The sequence below is a fragment of the Globicephala melas genome, chromosome 11 (genome assembly GCF_963455315.2).
Source record: "Globicephala melas chromosome 11, mGloMel1.2, whole genome shotgun sequence".
NCBI classification, from domain to species: Eukaryota; Metazoa; Chordata; class Mammalia; order Artiodactyla; family Delphinidae; genus Globicephala; species Globicephala melas.
Genome location: NC_083324.2, coordinates 36,053,644 through 36,074,816, shown reverse-complemented (window position 1 = coordinate 36,074,816; position 21,173 = coordinate 36,053,644). Strand labels below are relative to the sequence as shown.

General features: G+C 39.4%; 1 protein-coding gene across 19 annotated transcripts in view; it reads right to left on the bottom strand.

Annotated features, from left to right (window-relative positions):
• Positions 1 to 21,144, bottom strand: part of PBRM1 (polybromo 1) — a 104,196-nt gene extending 83,052 nt beyond the window's left edge. For 10 of the 19 annotated variants that reach the window (XM_060308934.1, XM_060308941.1, XM_060308942.1 and 7 more), the window contains exons 1-8: positions 21,014 to 21,139; positions 18,049 to 18,174; positions 16,169 to 16,321; positions 15,132 to 15,229; positions 10,718 to 10,865; positions 6,199 to 6,342; positions 3,543 to 3,659; positions 90 to 158 (exon numbers count right to left, since the gene is read on the bottom strand). In XM_060308934.1, the coding sequence (XP_060164917.1) occupies positions 90 to 158; positions 3,543 to 3,659; positions 6,199 to 6,342; positions 10,718 to 10,865; positions 15,132 to 15,229; positions 16,169 to 16,321; positions 18,049 to 18,096 (777 nt within the window). In that variant the 5' untranslated portion in view covers positions 18,097 to 18,174; positions 21,014 to 21,139. Of the gene's footprint in view, positions 1 to 89; positions 159 to 3,542; positions 3,660 to 6,198; positions 6,343 to 10,717; positions 10,866 to 15,131; positions 15,230 to 16,168; positions 16,322 to 18,048; positions 18,175 to 21,013 lie in introns of all 19 variants that reach the window. The other 9 variants (XM_060308936.1, XM_060308948.1, XM_060308940.1 and 6 more) reach the window with 4 other exon arrangements.
• Between the last annotated feature and the right edge of the window lie 29 nt (positions 21,145 to 21,173).

Genomic DNA, 21,173 nt, shown 5'->3' with positions numbered 1-21,173 from the left:
CTTCTCTGTTTTTCTAAAAGGCCCTAAAAAATGACCACAGGCCAATCTGCCCTAAATGATGTTATTTTTACATATGGTCACCTTCATACCTGTATCCTCTGGGCAATGGTCTTGAGGTCTATAGGCTCCTTAATTATTGCATAATAGTCTGGATATTGCTGGAAGACAAAACCCAAGCATGCTTAATAAGTAAAAGTATCCAGCTAATGAGAAAACAAGGAAGTATACTGACTATCTGTTAATCAATTGAGCAGCTTTGTGAGATTAAGGCTAAAGACACAGTTATACAGCATATTGTTTGTTATATTTGAAGCAGAAAGCATTTGATTTTTACAAGCTTCATGAGATACCCAACAGCATGTTGTAGGACTTTACAGGTAGTATTGGGTAATTATCATTATATAACTAATACACCACAACTTAATGTTTTTAACTTTTCTAAATTCACGGATCACACAATTTTAAATTTAAGATCCCAAGATATCTATGCCAGGAAATGAAGCAAATGAACGTTTTTGAAGGGCTTATTATAAACTCTTTTAATTTAGCAATCTAAATAGCACAATTATATCCTATTTCATATAAAATACTAAGGATCTACAAGAAGTCAGGTTGCAAGATTTGTTAGCTTCAGGTCTACCTTAATGCTTCTCCTTATCTCAGTCAAAATAAAACACATTTTCAATGAAAATACATTAAAGAGTCAAAGCAAAATTATAAACAATTTCTGATTTCTTATCAAATATTAGCTCAACAAAAGAAAAAGAGTTAAACATGTTAGAAGAATATACTCGAAGGGTTTCACAAAGCCTGGAGTTCATTCACTGCCCTGAGTCTTTCCTACAGGTTTTATTCCTTGGAGAAAATAATTGAAGTCAACCAAAAATCAAAAGTTGGTCTCTTCAGTGGGGGACAAGTATCGAGGAAAGTCAGACTGTGCTCTCCAGGCTCTTCCTACCTGTTCAAATCCTTGGAGCCCAAAAAAACAAAAACAACAACAACGAGAGACCACAGCGTTCACTCAATTACTGGGCTAAAGGGATGATCTCATTTCATCTGATCCCTCAGCTTACCCCTCTCTATTTTCTTAACCCTACTCCTTTTCTTCCTTAGATCAAACCCCTTGCCTGCCCCTTCTCTTCAACAATTCTACTTCTGAGAAACAATTCAGAGGACAAATTATGGCAGAGACGCCCAGGCTAGGGTACAGCATAAACCAAGTTGTTGGCCCAGGTATTCCCAATCTACCTCTCCCACTTAGCCAGTCTGACTCAGGAAAGATTTATAAAGGAAAGGAAAGGAAAGGAAAGACCTTCCAGGTCTCAGTCCTTGTTGTCTTTCAAACTGTCACACCCCAAGGGACCAATGGGAATCTGCTTTCCCATATCAATTCCTGCTGCATGGTGTCCCTGAAAACCCTCCCAGAATGGGGGAACTGGGTAGTAATGTTTTAGTCACCCAACTCACCCTTGATGGCTTGATCACTACTGACTGTATCATGCAGAGTAAGAATAAATCCTGAGTAAAGACTGTACTCTTTTCTTATTTCTTTATTGTGGTAAAAAAATACATAAAATTTACCATTTAAACTTTTTAAGTATACAGTTCAGTGGCTTTAAATACATTCACATTATTGTGCAACCATCACCATCATCCATCTCCAGAACTTTTCACCTTCCCAAACTGAAACTCCATACCCATTAAACAACAGCTATCCACCTTCCCCTCCTGTCATCCCCTGGAAACCACAATTTTACTTTTTCTCTCTATGAATTTGGCTACTCTAAGTACCTCCTTGAAACAGGAATCATACAATATTTGTTCTTTTGTGACAGGCTTATTTCACTTAGCATAATGTGTTCAGGGTTCATTCTTACTGCAGCATGGGTCAGAATTTCATTCTTCTTAAAGGCTGAATAATACTCCATTGTCTGTATATACATTTTATTTATTCATTCACATGTAGAGGAACACCTGGGTTGCTTCCATGTTTCAGCTATTGTGAATAATACTGCTATGAACATGGTTGTACAAATACCTCTTTGAGACCTTGCTTACACTCTTTTGGTATATATCCAAAGTAGAATTGCTGTATCATATGATAATTCTATGTTTCATTTTTGAAGAACTATCTTACTGGTTTTTTCTTTCCTTGAAATTTTAAATGTATAACCAATATAATCATTATATTTTTCTAATCAGATCCATGCTTAGGACAGCAGTGGTCAGATATGCTTTATTTCTAATGTTGTAATTGTCCTACAACTAGTCACATTGTAAATAACTAGTCTTGTTGATGACTGATGGGTAAAGTTGCATGCTACCCAGCAGTCAACAAGCACTTCTAGCAAACCTCTGACATGCTGGGTTCCAATTACGTGGCAGGGACACAAACGAAAATATGTCAGTCCTTGTCCTTAAGAGTTAGATAAAAAAAAGAGAATGGTCACAATGGAGTTAAGCATTACAGTAGAGTACTTCTAAAAGTATATCTTTATCTAGAAATATAAGAATGCAGAGGCCACAGAAATTTTTGTAGTTCCAAAGGCTAAAGTGGAACTTTAGCTATGCTAATTGCTTCTTGGATGTGAAGCCACAAGGGGTTCTAACACTTTTAAAGGGTTTCATTGGTCTAGAAACCCTCTTCCTCTTTGGGGTAGAAGAGTACTTATTAGGTCTCTCTCTCTTCTTTATCACCAGACGATCAAAGAGAACTAAGAGAGGAAGAACTCATTTATCTTCCTCTCATTCTGTCTCCTGAGTAGAGAATGTGGCTTCTCTTTTATAAATAAAAGGTTTAGTTTAGCTGCTTATTTTATCTTTTTCTCCCCCCTCCCCTATTTGATCATTTAAGAATTACTAATCTTAGAAACAACCCAAATGTCCACCAACAAATGAATGGATAAACAAAAAGTAGTAATATGTGGTATATACATACAATGGATTCAGTCTTAAAGAGGAAGGAAATCCTGATACATACTACAACGTGGATAAACTACACTAAGTGAAATAAGCCAGACACAAAAGAACAAATACTGTATGATTCCTCTTAAATGAGGTACTTAGAGTAGTCAAATTCATAGAAGCAGAACTGTGGTTTCCAGGGACTGGCAGGAGGGAAAAGTGGAGAGTTATTGTTTAATGGGTAGGAAAATGAAAAAGTTCTGGAGATGGATGGTAGTGATAATTGCACAACAATATGAATGTACTTAATGCCACTGAACTGTACACTTAAAATGGTTAAAAGGTAAATCTTATGTTATTGTATATTTTACGATCACAGAAACAAAAAACAAAATGAATTACCAATCAAAAAAACAAAAACACAATTTAAAAAAAAATCCACAACCTTTTGCTGAAGTAAAATGACAGAACATATCCTATGTGCTTACTGCTGAGGCCATGAGGAGGATCTGTTGGCTATCTCCAATGCCTTGCATTAGCCTTACCTTATTTACTAAGAACTAACAGAATTTCTGAAGTACTTAAAAAACAAAAACAAAAAACACTTTAATCCACCTGTCTTCAACTGCATCACTTACCACTTTAGAAGGCAGTTTCTGAAAAAGTTCGCTAATGAGACGTCCTGATGGATTTGTGGCTACAACTATGGCTTCAAGAAGCTGCTCCAGGATCTCCTTCAAGTAACTTGGAGAAGACTGGGGAGAGGCGGTTGTAAGGAATGAGAGAGGGAAGAAATATGTACCTTGGTGAGAGAAATCCAAAAATAAATGCTGATATTAAACAGCTTCTAAAATTTTACAGCTAATTCAAAAGAGCAACTTCTAAACAATACTTATTTTAAGTACAATTTTCAAGAATACCACAGAAATTCTCTGATGCTGGTCATGAGGGGTTACACTCCCAGAACAGCATATTTGAAACTAATGAGGCCACTCATATTATTTCAGTAACTAAATCCTTTGAATCAGGTCCTTTTACTGAACTCTATTCACAGCAAACACTGCAACAGTGAAGTTAAAGTGCCATATGTGTGAAATGATGGAAATGCATACCTTTCAAGGGTCTGAGTAACTGAGATGGAGAAAACGTGCCCCATGATACCTGCCCATTTCTGTATCTGCTGTTCACGTCTACTGAAATCTTGGTATTCTGGTGGAACAACTAAATACTTCTGGAACTACATACTTTTAACTATGGGGTGCTCTGCCAGATCTAACAACCGAATTCAAGTTATATCAAAATTGAATGGAGATTAAGCCAATTGATGCAATCACTTCTGCTCTCCACACTGGCTGGCTTACTCCTACCTTAGTCACTGTTTGAATATGGGAAAAGATATGTCCCAAAGAGTAGGTGGACAGGGAGGGTCTAAGTCTGAAGCCAGTTTCTAGAGCAGCAGTCCCCAAGCTTTTTGGCCCCAGGGACTGGTTTCGTGGAAGAAAATTTTTCCACGGATGGGGAGGGTGGGTGGTCAGGTGGTAATGCGAGCAATGCAGAGGATGGTTCAGGTGGTAACGAGAGCAATGGGGAGCGGCAGATGGAAGCGTCGCTCGCTCGCCTGCCGCTCACCTCCTGTTGTGCAGCCTGGTTCCTAACAGGCCATGGACCCCTGTTCTACAGTCAGAAATGGGATGTCTCAGTCAAGGTTTATATTAAATAGTATTTTAAGTCCAAACCATGTTTTGGGCATATAAAGTAAAGATTAATGGTTAATTCTGGTTTAAATCATAAAAGCACTAGTATTTTTGTCCTAATCCAACAGAAGTCTTATTTAGTAAAGTCTCAATTTTAAAGTCCAACATTAAGCCCAGAGAGAGGGTACTGACATCTCTTGAGCCTACCAGCACAACACCTGGCAAACAGACACGCAATAAATATTTAACATATAAGATATGTGATTAGCTGAGACTCACCAACCACCTAAGCTTAGAGAAGAACCAAGATAACACTGATGAAAGCAGACGAAAATATTCGTGTTTAAGTCATTTACTTACTAGTTAAAACATGACACTACAGAGTAAGCTTCAAAGAGGTGAGTTATGTCCTGCAGCCAAGATTCCTCTTCTCCCAACCCAACCAGCTACTTTGGAAAAATGTTGCAGATGACAAAGGGAGCAGGGAGTATGAATGCATTCACATAACTTATTCTTTGGGTGTCTTACTATTTAGTTGCAGAAGAGAGATGCAATTCCTTTTACTGTTCTTTTTCCTCTTTTTAAACATGTGTGTTCATTCAGCAAGTATTTTTCAGTACCTACATGTCGGGCAGAGTCTAGATGCCAGAATAGGTAAACAAGGTGATATCTTTTGTGGAGCTATCATTTTACTTGAGGAAGACAGAAAGTAAACACATAAACTAATTCTAAATACGTTATTTCACATATAGTGATAAAAACTATAGATCACAGAACAGAGTGATGTGATGATGGGAAAGGAGGAGCACAGAGCAAACAATTTGACAGAGTGGTTAGGAAAGTCTTCTCTCAGTTTTTTTTTTTTTTTTTTTTTTGTGGTACGGGGGCCTCTCACTGTTGTGGCCTCTCCCGTTGCGGAGCACAGGCTCCGGACACGCAGGCTCAGCGGCCATGGCTCACGGGCCCAGCCGCTCCGCGGCACGTGGGATCCTCCCGGACCAGGGCACGAACCCACGTCCCCTGCATCGGCAGGTGGACTCTCAACCACTGCGCCACCAGGGAAGCCCCTTCTCCCAGTTTACGTTATTTTAAGTGATGTTAGAATAATGCAGAAGACATAGTCACAGGCAGAGTCAAAGGAAGCAGAAGTAAGAGCAACTGCAAAATTCCAGAGGCAGGAACACACCTGGCATGTTCTAGGAACCAGCCTAACCCACAAAAATATTCCTAACTAAAGTGACTTCATCAACTTTCCAACTTTCAATCACAACACTGCCTACCCTTACAAAATATCTCAATATAGCAATACTGGACCAGTCCTTGATAATATGAAGATTCTCTTTAAAACTGAGCAGGAAATATGCATTAATGTAAGAGCAATTCATGAAAGCAACCATGCATGTTACATGTAGTGCAGGATGTCCTAGAATCCCTTGTAACTGGAATGGGGCTCGCTGGCTGCGTGTTCCTTTACCCTCCCACTCACCAACACAACTGCACAGAAAGCCCACCTGCCCACAGTGGCCAAGAGAAATCACAGGCAGGGGCCTCATCCACCTCCCAGTAGCCTATCTATCACCTATTCCAGTGGCACACTTACTCCTTCAGTCACTGTGCCTTGATTGTCTTGCCCATCTTCATCATCATCTTCATCATCTGCTTCTCCTTTCTGAACAAACTCATTTCTTGTTCGAAGGTACAAATCCCAGAGTTTGCAAGCAGCTTTATATTCAGGAGAATCTGGCTGTACATTAGCAAGGAGAAGAGAAAAAAATATCACTTTAGTATTTTATTGTAAATCAGTTACTACTTTTAAAGCATCCTGTTCCAGCAGATTGGTATTCTAAGACATAACTTTGAAAACTCTATTACAAATTTAAAAATTCTTACGAGTAAAAGATACATGGGCCTCAATTCCTCTTCTGAAGAACTAAGTGTATGTTTTAAAGGCATTCTGGAATGAAATTATTTTATTTATTTATGCCCTATCTCATTACAGAAAGACTTGAAGAAAAAAACAAATGATTTGCTAAATAAAGGCTAATTATTACTAATACACTAAGAAAGGCAATTTAAAGGATAAGACCCAGCTTAAGGGATACAAGACTAAAGGACAGAAGCTAATGATTGTCCTGATTATCACTTCTATTTTTAAACTATTTAACACCTTATTTGAATATTTTCTTTTCCTGAAGTATGGTGGGGATAAACTAACTGAAACTTTCCAGTAAGAACAATGCTGGGGGACTTCCCTGGTGGTCCAGTGGCTAAGACTCTGTGCTCCTAATGCAGGGGGCCCGGGTTTGATCCCTGGTCAGAGAACTAGATCCCACATGCCACAGTTAAAGATCCCTTGTGCTACAACAAAGACCCCCCACGCCACAACTAAGACCCGGTACAGCCAAATAAATAAATAAATATTTTTAAAAAAGAAAAAGAATAATGCTGGATGCAATGTTAAACAAAGAGTAAAGCTTTAAAAATGTATCCGTGTGCTGCCAATAAGGAGTAAGCAATGTTCATAAAAGCAAGAATAGAGTAAAAGCAGGAACCCGGATGAACAAGAACACTGCCTTCACCTGAAGGCACCTATAAGACAAGATAACCTAACCTTTAGTTTTCAAGCCTCCTTGAGGCTGCAAGGACAAGAGATAAAGGCCAGGGTCTGCCCAAAGCTGGGAATCCAAAGGCCATGGATGCAGTGTAACTGGGAATTCAAAACAATTCAGTTTCTCTGCTGCCAGGGAAAAGGAAGACTACCGACCTCAACCTCCACCCAGCTAAACCCATGGCACTTTGGAGAGAAGAGAGGCATGAGAGGAATCTCCTCTGAGAACTCTTCACCATAAGCTAGCCCTAACGAAGAGAGGCCAGGTGCCTGGGATAAGCAACAAATCTTCTCTAGATGAACCCAACTTCAATCTAAGCCTAAGTCTCCCTATAGATAAAGTTCCAAGAAATATAAGTTCATAGTCAAAATTCATGAAACACACAAGAATAAGAATCACAAGAGGACTTCCCTGGTGGTGCAGTGGTAGAGAATCTGTCTGCTAATGCAGGGGACATGGGTTCGATCCCTGGTCTGGGAAGATCCCACATGCCGAGGAGCAACAAGCCCACCCACCACAACTACTGAGCCTGCACTCTAGAGCCTACGCACCACGACTACAGAGCCCACGTGCTGCAGCTACTGAAGCCTGCGCGCCCAGAGCCCATGCTCCACAATGAGAAGCCACCGCAATGAGAAGCCCACGCACCGCAACGAAGAGTAGCCCCCGCTTGCCACAACCAGAGAAAGCCCATGCACAGCAACAAAGACCCAGTGCAGCCAAATATCAAAGGGAAAAAATAAGAAAAGAGTCACAAGAGAAAGCTAGCAGAAATGACAGCAAAAACACATGCAAATAATTCAGATATTGAATTATCTGCTACAGAATAAAAAATATGTTGAAAACGTTTAAAGAATAGGACTGAAGACATAAGCAATCCCCAAAATAGAAACTACTTCGAAAATAAGAAAAATATAAACATTAAAATGTAAGAACTCAATAGATTGGTTTAAGAGCAGATTTCAAAGAAAAATATAAGAACTGGGGGCTTCCCTCGTGGCACAGTGGTTAAGAATCCGCCTGCCAATGGAGGGGACACAGGTTTGAGCCCTGGTCCAGGAAGATCCCACATGCTGCTGAGCAACTAAGCCCGTGCGCCACAACTACTGAGCCTGTGCTCTAGACCCCGTGAGCCACAACTACTGAAGCCCGTGCACCACAACTACTGAAGCCCGTGTGCCTACAGCCCGTGCTCTGCAACAAGAGAAGCCACTGCAATGAGAAGCCCGTGTACTGCAATGAAGATCCAATGCAGCCAAATATAAATAAATTAATTAAAAATATATATACATTAAAAAAAAAGAAAAACATAAGAACTAAAAATATGACCTAAAAAGCAATAGTGACACAAAAAAGGGGACTACAAAAAGTTAAGAGAAATGGAAACCTAAGAGAGTTCTAATATAACATCCAGTCACAGTTCTACAAGAAGAGAGAATGGGGAAAGGGCAATATACAAAGACACAATGGCTGAAAACTTTCCAGAACTGATGAAAAATACCAACCCAAAGATTTAGAAAGATCTACAACTCCCAAATTCTATAATAATAAGATATTCGTATCTAGACATATCACAGTGCAACTGCAGAATATAAAAGACATAAAGAAAATACTAAAGATAGCTAGAAAGAAAAGACAGGTAACCTTCAAAGGAAATACAGTTATACTGACAGATATTTCTCAATAGCAATATAAGAATGAAGAATAAAGACAGTAATATATTTGTAAATAAAAAAAGTGACTATATAAAACAGTAACATTATTTTATGGGATTAAAAATTTATCACAATAGAAATAAAATACAAAACATCAATAGCATAAATAAAAAGATCAGAGTTACATTATTCTAAGGTTTTGCATTATTTAGAAGGGCATTTAAGATACCAATTTATTTATTTGGCTGCATTGGGTCTTCATTGCTGCACGCAGGCTTTCTCTAGTTGCAGCGAGCAGGGGCTACTCTTCGCTGTGGTGTGTAGGCTTCTCATTGCGGTGGCTTCTCTTGTGAAGCATGGGCTCTAGGTGCACGGGCTTTAGTAGTTGTGGCACATAGGCTCAGTAGTGTGGCTCGCGGGCTCTAGAGCACAGGCTCAGTAGTTGTGGCACATGGGCTTAGTTGCTCTGTGGCATGTGGGATCTTCCCAGGCCAGGGCTCGAACCCGTGTCCCCTGCATTGGTAGGCAGATTCTTAACCACTGCGCCACCAGGGAAGCCCCAAACTCTACACTTTAAAAGAGTGTGTGAATTATATCTTAATTAAAGAAAAAATATATACACACAGCATTAAGAATAAATCTAACATTTTTGCAGAATCTTGATGAAAAAACATTTAAAGCTATGCTAAAAAGACAAATGAAGACGTACCAAATTCACAGACTGGAATAATCAACATCACAATTATGTCAATTCTCCAAAATACAATCTACACAGCCCATGCAATTCCAATACAAATTCAAACAATCTTTTTGGTCCTTGTTGACTTAACACACTAATATTAAAATGTATAAAAATAATCAAAACAGTTTCTTTGCCAGATAAAGAATTATAAAGCCACAGAAATTAAGGTAGAAATAGAATAGCTCAGTTTTAGATAAACTGGCCAGAACAAAAGGAACAGAATAAAGGGCCACAAAGAGACCCATGAGCACATGGAATCAACGCCAGCATTACCACCACAGACAAATGTGAAGCGGATGGCCATTTCAAGGTGCTGCTTATACCTGTGGAAAAAAAATAGATCGCTACCTCAGAGAAGACACAACAATCAATCCCAGCTGCACTAAAGGCTTATACACGAAAGACAAGACTATTAAACTTTCAGAAGAAAATAAGAGAATATCTTTATAATCTTTGGGCAGGAGAGTTTTCTGAAACAAGATACAAAGAAGGATAAACCACAAAGTTAAAGACTAATAAATCTAACTATATTAAAATAAAAAACCTTCTGTTCATCAAAAGACACCACAGGGACTTCCCTGGTGGTCCAGTGGGTGGGACTCCACGCTCCCAATGCAGGGGGCCCGGGTTTGATCCTTGGTCGGGGAACTAGATCCCACATGCATGCCGCAACTAAGAAGTCCGCATGCCACAACTAAAGATCCTGCATGCTGCAACCAAACATGCCGCAACTAAGACCTGGTGCAGCCAAAATAAATATATAAATATTAAAAAAAAAAAGACACCACAAAGAGTGAAAAAATAGCCAAACAGTGGGAGAAGATATTTGCAACACACATAACCAAAAAAAGGATTAGTATCTAGAACAAAAAAATTTCTGAAAGTAAATATGAAAATGACAAACAACCCAAGAAACGGGCAAAAGATTTGAGCAGACACAGAAGAAACAAGAATGGGTCATAATCATATTAATCTTCAGTTTTCTTTACTAACAAGAGAAATGCAAACTCAAACTACCGAATGAAAAACCACTACTTATCTACCAGCCTGATAAATATTAAAAAGCCACACAATTACCAAATTGGATATCTTCCAAATTTGATGCTTTCTTACCTTATAATAGGCCTTTGCATTGTTAAAAAGCAACTGGAAGTCAGCAGTCAGCAGATTAACATCATCATACTCTTCCATTTTTAGTTTCTGTTGGATTTTCATCAAGTCAATGGGCTGAGAAACCACTTCATAATAGTCTGGTTGATTTCTGTCAATAATTTAATGTTTTTTAAAAAGATTTATTAATCAAAAGCCCATAAAAAGTTATGTCTCAAAACTCTGTGGTAATGTCCAACACGCCAAGTGACAGAACATACTAGATGTACTCTCATTATTGGAACTGAGAAGGAATAACAAAAGCAAGACGAATATGCACGCCCTTTTCAAAATACATATTGGTGATATAGAAACCTAAATTAACATCTGTGATAGTCTTTTATATGCAAAATATTTAAGATTTAAGGCACCAACACTAAAACCATGTCAATGGTATCTCCTGTAAATGAAAATGACTTACCTTTCATGGGGTTCAATAATGGCTGAAAACAGGTATGTTCCAAAGCTCTTTATAAACTTACGAAATGGATTATCTTTCTTCAGGTAGTGACCACAGAACTTGCTCTACCAAGTGCTATCAAGTGCCCAGTATATATGCTGCTCTAACATCAAGTACTAAAGTGACAAAAGAGAAAGATGAGGCCCTTGGCACAAGGAGCTTACCAAAGATAAAAGGGCATAAGACATGAACAAACATGACAAAACAAAAAAGGCATGGGAATGATACACAGAAAATTAAGGATAGTGGTTATCTTTTGGAGAGGAGGGGACACTTTAAAGGTAGTTACAATAATTTCTTAAGTTGGGTTTTGGTTCATGGATGTTTATTATTATTCCTTCTGGCTTTTTTTCAAATGGAGTTCCATGAGACAAGTAAACCTTCTGCAAAATTATCTAAGCAATTGTTTTTCACAATTCTCCCTCAGGGGTAGATAAAACTCATCCTAGATGTGTAAGAGGGTAAGTTACTACATATGAAGAATGTTGTCATTAAGGCTTTAATTTCTCCTGGGACACTCACTGGCTGACATGTTTTAGCCATGTATGTATGATATATTTAATTTTTTAAAACTTTTTGCTTTAACATAAAAATTGCAAGAATAGTACACAGAATGTTTTTTCTGAACCATTTGAGAGTAAGCTGCTGAAGAGCTGTGTGTTTTTCCTACAAAAAAGGACCACAGTTCAATCATCAAAATCAGAAAATTCACTTTGATACAGTCTCATCATCTAATCCTCAGAACCCATTTATATTTTGCCACCTGTTGCAAAATTGTCCTTTATAGAAAAAGGATCAATGTGAATCATGCTGCATTCAGTTATGTTTCCTCAGTTTCCTTCATTCTGAAACAGTTCCTTAGTCTTTCCTTGACTTTGATGATCTTAATACTTTTGAAAATTATAGGCCAGTTATTTTGTAGAGTGTCCCTTAATCTGGGGTTGTCTCTTCTCCTGAGGAATAAATTCTGATGATGCTATATTCATCTCACTGTATTCTATCAGGTGGCGCTTAATTTCAACTCATGCCACTACTTAGATGAGGTTGATTTTGGTCACTTGATTATGGTCTGCCAAGCTTCTCAACTGACCAAGTTACTCTTTTACCCCTTGTACTTTATGGAAAGGTAACTCCAGGCTATGTAACAGCCTGTGACACGGCTACTGTCCACAACCGCTACCCCATACCCCCACCGCTTGTCTCCCTTGCAGATTCCTACCTTGCTCAGCCTCACCTAATGACTTTGAATTCTCCAGGAAGGGAAAGGAAGAAGAGTAAATTAAGTTTTTAAACCCTTATCAACTACTTACGATTTCAGTGAACTACAAAATTAAGTACGAGGGGATAAAAGGAGTATTCAATCTGCTATTCAAAGAAAGTGTAAGAACATAAAGGTCTCAGTGAGTAACAACAAAGGCCCACCCAGGCCTAATATCAATGTTGTCAGTGGTACCAAGGGACTTTCTCAGAGTGAACATTAGGGCTTTGTTAACTTGCTATCCTAGATGGCTCTCTCCGCCTGGGCCTGATGGGCCATAGTCCACTGCTCCTTGCTAAAGCTGGGCCTCGGCAGCCTCTCAGGCTTGGGGGATTATCTGTAGACAACTGACAATGCAATGAGGACACATACCTAGAAAGGACATTATCTCCCAGAAGCTCTGCTAGGGGGTTCCTCACAAACATTTTCAGAATTGCCATATAGAAAAAAAGGTCAGGATCCCAACATTCCACTCTATATAATGTGATCAAAACAAGGTCCCCTCACTTTGAAAATGAAATAGCTCTAACTGGTTTTTCCCACTTAAATCAACATACAGAAAAGTATAGAAAAGTAAAAACTGTCCCTATTCATCCAGAGTTAAAAGCACTATTAATATTCTTCCAGACTCTGTGCACACATACACACACACACAGGATTGTGAAGTGCATGTCTTAAGAGCTTTTCTCTTTCAACAATAGGTGAGGGCACCCTGCCATAATATGGCCACAGAATAGTCAAAGCACAACTAAGAGTTTTAACCAGAAAAGTGAGAAACACTCTGCCTGATGTGCAGAGCCTGCTGGCTACCCCTAAACCTATTTTGCCTCCTTCCCAAGATGACAGCATTCTAAGCTCCTGCCTGGGTACTAAAGGCCAAATTCTTAGCCACGTTGCAGCTAAGTTCTGACCAATGCAAGAGCTGAAATGTACCACGTCCAGGTCACATCCTAACATGTTTCTTTTTTCCTATGGGCCAGAAGGTAGTTGTGGTGGTGAGCCGTCTCAGACCATGCAGACAAGGGCGATACCCCAAGCACAGCAGAATAAAAAGACAGACAGTATCTCGGCCCTGAAGACCTCACAGAATAGGAGTTGTACATGAGAGAAAGCAATTGTTCTTGTTTCAGCCATTGTTAATTTGGATGTCCTAGTACAAGCAGCCTAACATACTAATCAAAACAAAGTCTCAAAAAGAGATTCACAAATGCATGGCTCTGAGCAGTACTTCTTCCCACAAGCTCTTGAGAAAACATGCATTCCACAGAGGAGGAGCAGAGACGCAGGCAGGCACAGCACTGGGGGGAAGGCAGCAGTGCTCCTAAAGTACTGCGTCATGGAGGCTAGAAGACAGTGCTCTAGCACCAAAGGCCTGTATTTTCTGCCCCTCAGCTGGTGGAAAGCAGGCAGCAGAGGGGCAGTCCTTTTCCATGAGGTGCTTGTGTACTACAATATGATGCTGCTTCCCTATACAACATACTGGTTAAGACCACAGGCTTTAGAATCAGAAAAACCTGAGTCTGAATTCTGGTTATCCTCAATAGTTCTGAGAACTTGTACAAGTTGTCATCTATAAACTGTGATAACAATACTGCTCAGGTTTAAACAAGATGAGGCCTGGAAAGCACTTAGTACTGTGTCTAGCATGTAGTAAGCAATAAATATGGGCTTTTAATAACATAAGCTAATTAAATGACAACTTTCAAAAGATTGTTACTGATTAACTGAAATCTGGAGAGGGATTTCATTAAAAAAAAAAAAAACTCTTCTTTTTTGGCATGACTAATTTACAGAGCTCTCCTCATTCAGGATGATGATACTGCTCCTTGGTGGCTCTGCTCTTTGGAGTGAGAGGTTTGCCTTCAGATCAACCTAGAGCTTGTTGGCTACCCACTGTGGCATCAACGTTCATGAATGGATCTAAATCTTTAATTAACTCATTGTATTAGTTTCCAATTGTTGCTCTAACAAATTACCACAAAATTAATAGCTTAAAACAACACAAATTTATTTTAGATAGGTAGGTAGATAGATAGATCCTAGTGGTTCTGATTCTCTGGAGAACCCTGACTAATATGGTCTTCCAATTTCATTCTTCTTTTTCAGGATGGTTTTTTTTGTTTCTGAAAAAAATTCTGTTGGGATTTTGTTACGTTTTGCATTGACTCTGTGGACTGCTTTGGGTAGTATTGGTATCTTAACAATATTAAGTTTTCCAATCCAAGAACATGGGATATCTTTCCATTTTTTTGTGTTTTAATTTCTTACAGAAGTGTGTAGTTTTCAGTGTAAAGTCTGTCACCTCGTTGGTTAGGTTTATTCTTTAATCTCCTTTTTGGATTGTTCACTGTTAAGGTACAGAAATGCAACTGATTTTTGTGTATGTTGGTTTTGTATCTTGCAACTTTGCTGAATTCACCTATTACTTCTAAAAGTTTTTTAAAAACAATCAAGACTGTAAATTTCATGTTGTATATTTTTTTACAACTAAAATTTTTTTCTTTAATTAAGACAAAAATTTTTTTAAATGCGCTTCGCTACACCTTGACAACTGAAACTAACATCTAGACCCCTGTATCATCTAAGCCATTCCTTCCAAAGGAAAACTCAATTATTAAACACTTTCAACTTGGATCCGGGACCAAACCCCTCCCACTCACCTTCGCTTTGGTGCCCTAATGAAGAGCTCACAGAGGAGCCTGCCCTGCTCATCCTTATAGTCTCGGATGGTGTTGTAGAGTTCATGGCACACGGCAATCTACACATAGGAAAAGGAGAAAAATCACCAGAAAAGTGAACAGAAAGTCAGTGTAGGGGTTCTTAAAAAAAAACAACAAAACATAAAATGCCAGAAGAGAACGATGAATCCCCAAATTCCCACATGGGAACCCAAGTCTAAAGTATGCTGACAGTACCTCTCCTTATTTAAAATCATTTAAATGATTAAATCTTTCATCAGAATATGTTACTGGTGATTTTCTTTTCCTTTAAACAAAATTAGTTCATATCATTCTTGTTTAAAAATCATCCAATAGAGGGCTTCTTACCAATCAGAGAATAAAATCTAAACTCCTAACACAGAGTATGTAGGATATACTCTGGCTGGGCAGACTTTGCCAGTTTCCTTCTCCCTCTTGACCATCTCTCTGTAATCACAACCCATCAAATCCATTCCTGATCCAGCCCCTCTGCCTGGAACACCCTTCCCCAGTGCTCTGCAGGGCTGCTGCCTTCTGATCACAAAGAAATCTTTCCTGAAGGTATGGGCCAAAACAGCCCATATCATCCCAACTTTTCTTCTTAGCACTCATCACTAGCTGAGGATACTTTATTATTTATTTGTTCATGTTTACATTCTGCTTCCCCAACACTAGCATCTAAGCTCCATGTAAAAAACTAGCTCGTCTTACACATAGTTCTTTCCCAATCACCACAACAGTGCCTGGCACATGACAGCACACACTTACTTGAATGACTATATAATGTGACAAAAATGATATTCTTTATTATTTCATAATATTAAATTACACTATTACTGTAAGACTTCTGGCTAAGTGTATACTTTTCATAAAAGAAAGGTTAAGAATATCAAGCCAGAGGAAAAAGAAGCTGAGAGGCCTTGCATCTTAACTGCTTATCATTAAAGGAAAGGTAGGGAATTGTGCAGAAAGCAGAAACTGTGATCTGAGTTACTTACAGGGTCTACAGTCGGAAGATTGGAAAGTCTCCTCCTTTTCCTGCTTGGGCCTGGCGTGGACACAGAATGGTGCCCATCATCAAAGTCTCCGCTGACACTACTGGAAGGGGAGGTAGCTCTTCTTCTCTTGGAACCCATGGAATCCAACTTCTTCTATAAGAAATAATTAGCCATGTTCTTACACTGAATTTTATACTCTGCCACCAAGCCCTCAGTTGGCCACTTGCCACAAAGCTTCTGGTTCACTTAGGAGAATATTTTCACTGTTGCAAAGAAGCTTAACTATGTTTTTTTCAATGCAAGTCCTGGCCCTTGCTTTAGCCCCTTCACTTACCAGAATGCTACACTTTCAACTTGGATGGGACAAATTCAGCAACAGTATACTCATTTGTATTTACCAATTTTGAATGACTCAACCACTTCTGGCCCCAAATTTACCCTGGACTGGAATTTGGAAACCCACATAATTATATATGTGGGTACACCCACATATAATGGTGTGTTGGAGGTACTGATCCCTCAGCCCCTGAGGGAGTCAGGCAGGCCTCAGGGACAGAGTCCCTAAGGTGGTCACCTCTGGAGTCAGAAGCCTCATCTGTTTTCCCCAGTGTTTCTTATGATTATGATCACTTTCCAGGTGGGCCAGCATGTTGGAAAAAAACAAAAACCAAAAAACAGGAAGAAGACCCTGAGGCAAATTAGTGCAAAAGGATAAGGGGACAGAGGATTAACCTTCTAGCATTTTAGATGTACCCTAAAATTAACACACTGAAAATGAATTTTCTCCATTCATTAAAGTAAGATCCACAAGACATACCCCAGAAAACACTCAACATACTTGCCATACCTATGCTAAAGTAGCAAAATTGCATTTTGAAACTTTTCTGTCAATCCAGACTAACCTCTTTTTCAGTTATATGAGGTACCCTATCCCCATGAATTCACAGCTTTACATTTCAGTAGATGATCTTGAAGAGCACCCCAGAAGTGAGGTTTTAGGCCCTCCTCGGGCTCCCAGAAACATGTAAATATTTGCTCTAAGTTTTAGGCAGGCTGCTAAGTAATCTTAACACACCTTTACAAATATATATATACACATGTGTATATATATATATATATATATATATATATACACATACATATATATTTGACTATAACACAAGAAATGCAACCACTGAAATGACCTGCTACAGCTAGAAGAAGGTAAGGGTGCATACCTGAGAAAGTCCTACAATGCTTATACAATTTAAAAACAGTATCAAATAGCATATTGTGATTTCACAGGCCTTTCTCTAAAGCAAAAAGAAAAAACTGATCCCAGTGTCACTCATCAACATTCAATTTCAGGACACTAAGACACTAGTAGCTGAAAGAATGGGTTGCCAGTAGTATGGAGAGAAAAACTGGGGATCTCCAGGGAACAGAAAGCAGGAGCAAAACAAACCAATAAATAAAAAATTCTGGTAACCAACTAACAAACTAAGTCTCTTATCTCTTCCTCTGAATTACAGTCCACATGGTGTTTAAAAACAGAGCCTAATGTGATGATGTTCCTACCTCTAGGACTTGGTTTGTTATACAGTGTATTAGTTTGCAATCGGCCACAACTGGCTAAAGCTTCAAAGGGCGTAGGCCAAGGCCAGCCAACTTTTGTTGATTTTTGTTTGTTTTATAAAAGGCTGATAAACTGGTGTCAATTCATTAAAATGAAGAAACTAAGGACCAAGCTTTTGTAAACAATCTATGACAAGGACACAAGTGAATTTGATGAACATAAGGCAGGAATCTTTATGAAAAGGATAACAAAATTTAAGAAAGGTGGAAGGGAAAAGGCAAGGAAGGACAGAAAAGGGAAAGGGTGTAGATGATCAGTAATTTACCAGCTTTACCAGAGCACAACCAGCTCCTCGAAAAGCCAGTCTCCTCATTATGTCTGAAGGCCAAGTGAAGCCAGTGGGAGAAGGCAGGGCTTTAGAAGTGCTGATTCAGTGTTAATATATTCAAAACTGAAAGAGAAGAAAAAGGCAGAGACAGGGGAAATAAAAAGAAGGGTCAAAGGAGTAAAAATGAGTACAAATAGACAGAAAACATTCAAGCAGAACTGCTAAAGATACGAGATCTGGAGAAAATAGGCATATCAGTTTTCTTGCACCAATCAAACAGCTGCAAAGGCTCAGGCACTAACAGTATCTGATATTTCTTCCATTTTAAAACCAAATGCTTTTCACATACATAAAGATGCCTCACTGAGGTTCCCCTTTACTCACACGGAATGACTGCCAATTCCAGGAACGAAGCATGCCTGCCCAACTGCACCCTAGTCAATAAGAGCAGAGTTCAATCACAGAGCTGGAATGGAGAGTGAACACATGTGGAAGGCTTACATGTGACACCAAGTGTTAGCAAGCTGGAACAAACCAAGAATGGCTCATGTGAGCAGAGTATGGAAAACTCCTCCTCGTCAAAAAAATTCAGAGAGACATTTCTTTCCAAAAGTCCTATCAGCACTGAAAAGATATCACATACAACTTTAGAAAGGTTAAAAAAAAAAAAAAAAAGCCTTCGACCATTTGGCAGGAGGTCAAAATTACTTTTATAAATAATCCGCTGAAAATCAAATGACAAAAAATGTAAATCATTGGGGGGGGGTGTTTAGACCACACAATATTCAAAACTCCTTGACTCATTAATTTACTTTGGTAAGAAAAAAAAAGATTCAACTTAAGGATAATTTTCGAATATTTTCTCATCCAAGGAACACATTTTAACATGTATTTTGGAAGTTTGGCTACAAAGGCAATGTGGCCAGGTGGGTGGGAGGGGCAATAGGACCTGAGCTCAGAAGACCAGGATAAGAGACCCAGGTCTTCCATCTCTGTTTGATGTTGCTTGAGTCACAACCTTTCAGATCTGTTTCTTTATTTCTAAAATGAGAACAGCAGTGTACATATCTCCCTTGGATTGTTATGACAGTGAAAAATGTATGTGAAATCACTTTGAAATGTCAAAACACAAAAAAAATGTTAAGTTTTAACTCTAGGATTGTACGCTGTCCTGGGCACAGGAACAGCACTTTATCCATTTTTGTAGCCTGACTTATAGCATAGTTTCAGTGATCAACTTATCTATTTAATAAGACATATTAAAAGTGCACTTAAGTGAGACATTAAAAAAAAAGTTTGCATAGTTTCAAAGGACTGTGAGCATCCATTCAGTAATTCTTTTCCTATAAAGAGAAAAGATTCTGAAACTTAGTTACAAGTTTTTAAATGGCACTGATTACAGTCAGATGTCCAAAACTCTAACAACCAATGATAAATTACAGTGGACAGTAAAGAATAACTTTACAATGTGCAACTGGGAAAATATTTACTCAGTATAGCCTAATGGTATATTTTGACAGTTTATAGACTTTTAGTACTCTCCTGTATTTCTAGTATTTCTTAGTACTGTAATACAGGTTTAAAACAAAAATCTTGGAAAAGAGAAGATTCAAAAATGGGAAAAAATCGCTTATAAACCAACTTCCCAGAGAAAAAGAACCCTTAACGTTGGCATTCACAGCTTTCAGTATTTATTCTATGCCCTGGTTGCCTTTTTTTTTTTTTTTTTTTTAAAAAGCATGAACAAACCACATGTATTATGTTGCAGCCTGTGTTTTAACTTAGGGAATATTCTCCCAATTCAGTGTTCTCTCACATGATGCTGGATGCCTTGAGAGTAGTCTATCATACAGATAGCAATTTACTAATCTTGGCGATCTGCATAGAATATCAATACTTAAGATATTCTGTACACTCCCAAAGCCAAAGAAAGTGGTCAAAGCCCTTCTATTTATCCACACATATTTATTACTGATTTGACATACTTCTTCAAAAGATACCTTCCAATCTTCCTTTGGATCTAAAATATGGGCAATCTGTTAACAGGTGATATGGCAGAAATTATACTACTCTTTTGTATTGAGTCCAATTTGCTTTTGAATTGTACTTGGGAAAAGAGTTCACTACTAAATGGAAAAAAAATACCTTGAAATCATTTTTGAGGAGTCTTAGTTTGCTGGAAAATAAGTTAATAAAAATGCTTTACTCCAACATATGTTTCTATAATTGTAGTAATAATTTCTATATCCACTATACCGTGTATTTGTCATTTGCTTTTCAGGATCTCTTCTACATTTTTGCCAATCTTTCTTCCTCTTTAAGTCACCAATTTCTACCCTACAATAACAAAACTATGCTTCTTTCTCAGTAAAAAAATTTTAAGAGACGAAAAAATAACCAGAAACACACACAATTTGAAAATCTCGATTCTTTGTGGTGTTGCATATAAGAAACTATACCTGGGCTCCACGACAAACACAAGTCCCATTGATAAAAATACTCAGTCTGAACAGAGTCATCCAGAAAGTACTAAAAAAAAAAAATTTACTAGGAGAGTTTGTGTCTGAACCGTCAAGAAACGACAACAAAAAAAGGAGGCCCTGAGCTGCGGAGAAAATGAAAGACTTTCCCAACCTGTCACCGGTACGGGGAACTAAGGGAAACGTTGACAGTTTTGAAGCTGCCCGCGACGAAGGCTCGGCCAGCCGCGGGGGGCGGGAAAGCGGGGCGCGGGTAGTTTCCGGGCCGCTGCGCGCCTTTGTCCCGGCAGGCAGGTGCGGCAACGCTGCCAGGCGCTTCCCGAAGCCCGCCGCCATGCCCCGCCCCGCGCGCCCGGCCCGACCGGCGCATCCCGACGGCCGGGGCGGGGCCTCCGCCGCTGCTCCCGCCCGCCCGGGCCCACACAAAGGCCGGGCAGCCGGCTGAGAGGAAGCGGCCCCGCCCGCCCCGGGCCCGGCCTTACCCAGCCGCTCCGCCGCCTGCAGCCCCGGCCGCGGTCACCGACCGCCGCGCCCCGCCCCGTGGCCGCCACGGCTGCTGCTATTGCTCCTCCAGCCGCTGCCGTCGCTCCAGCACCCGCCGCCCTCACCGCCCTCACCCCTCCCGGTGCCGCCGCAAAACCA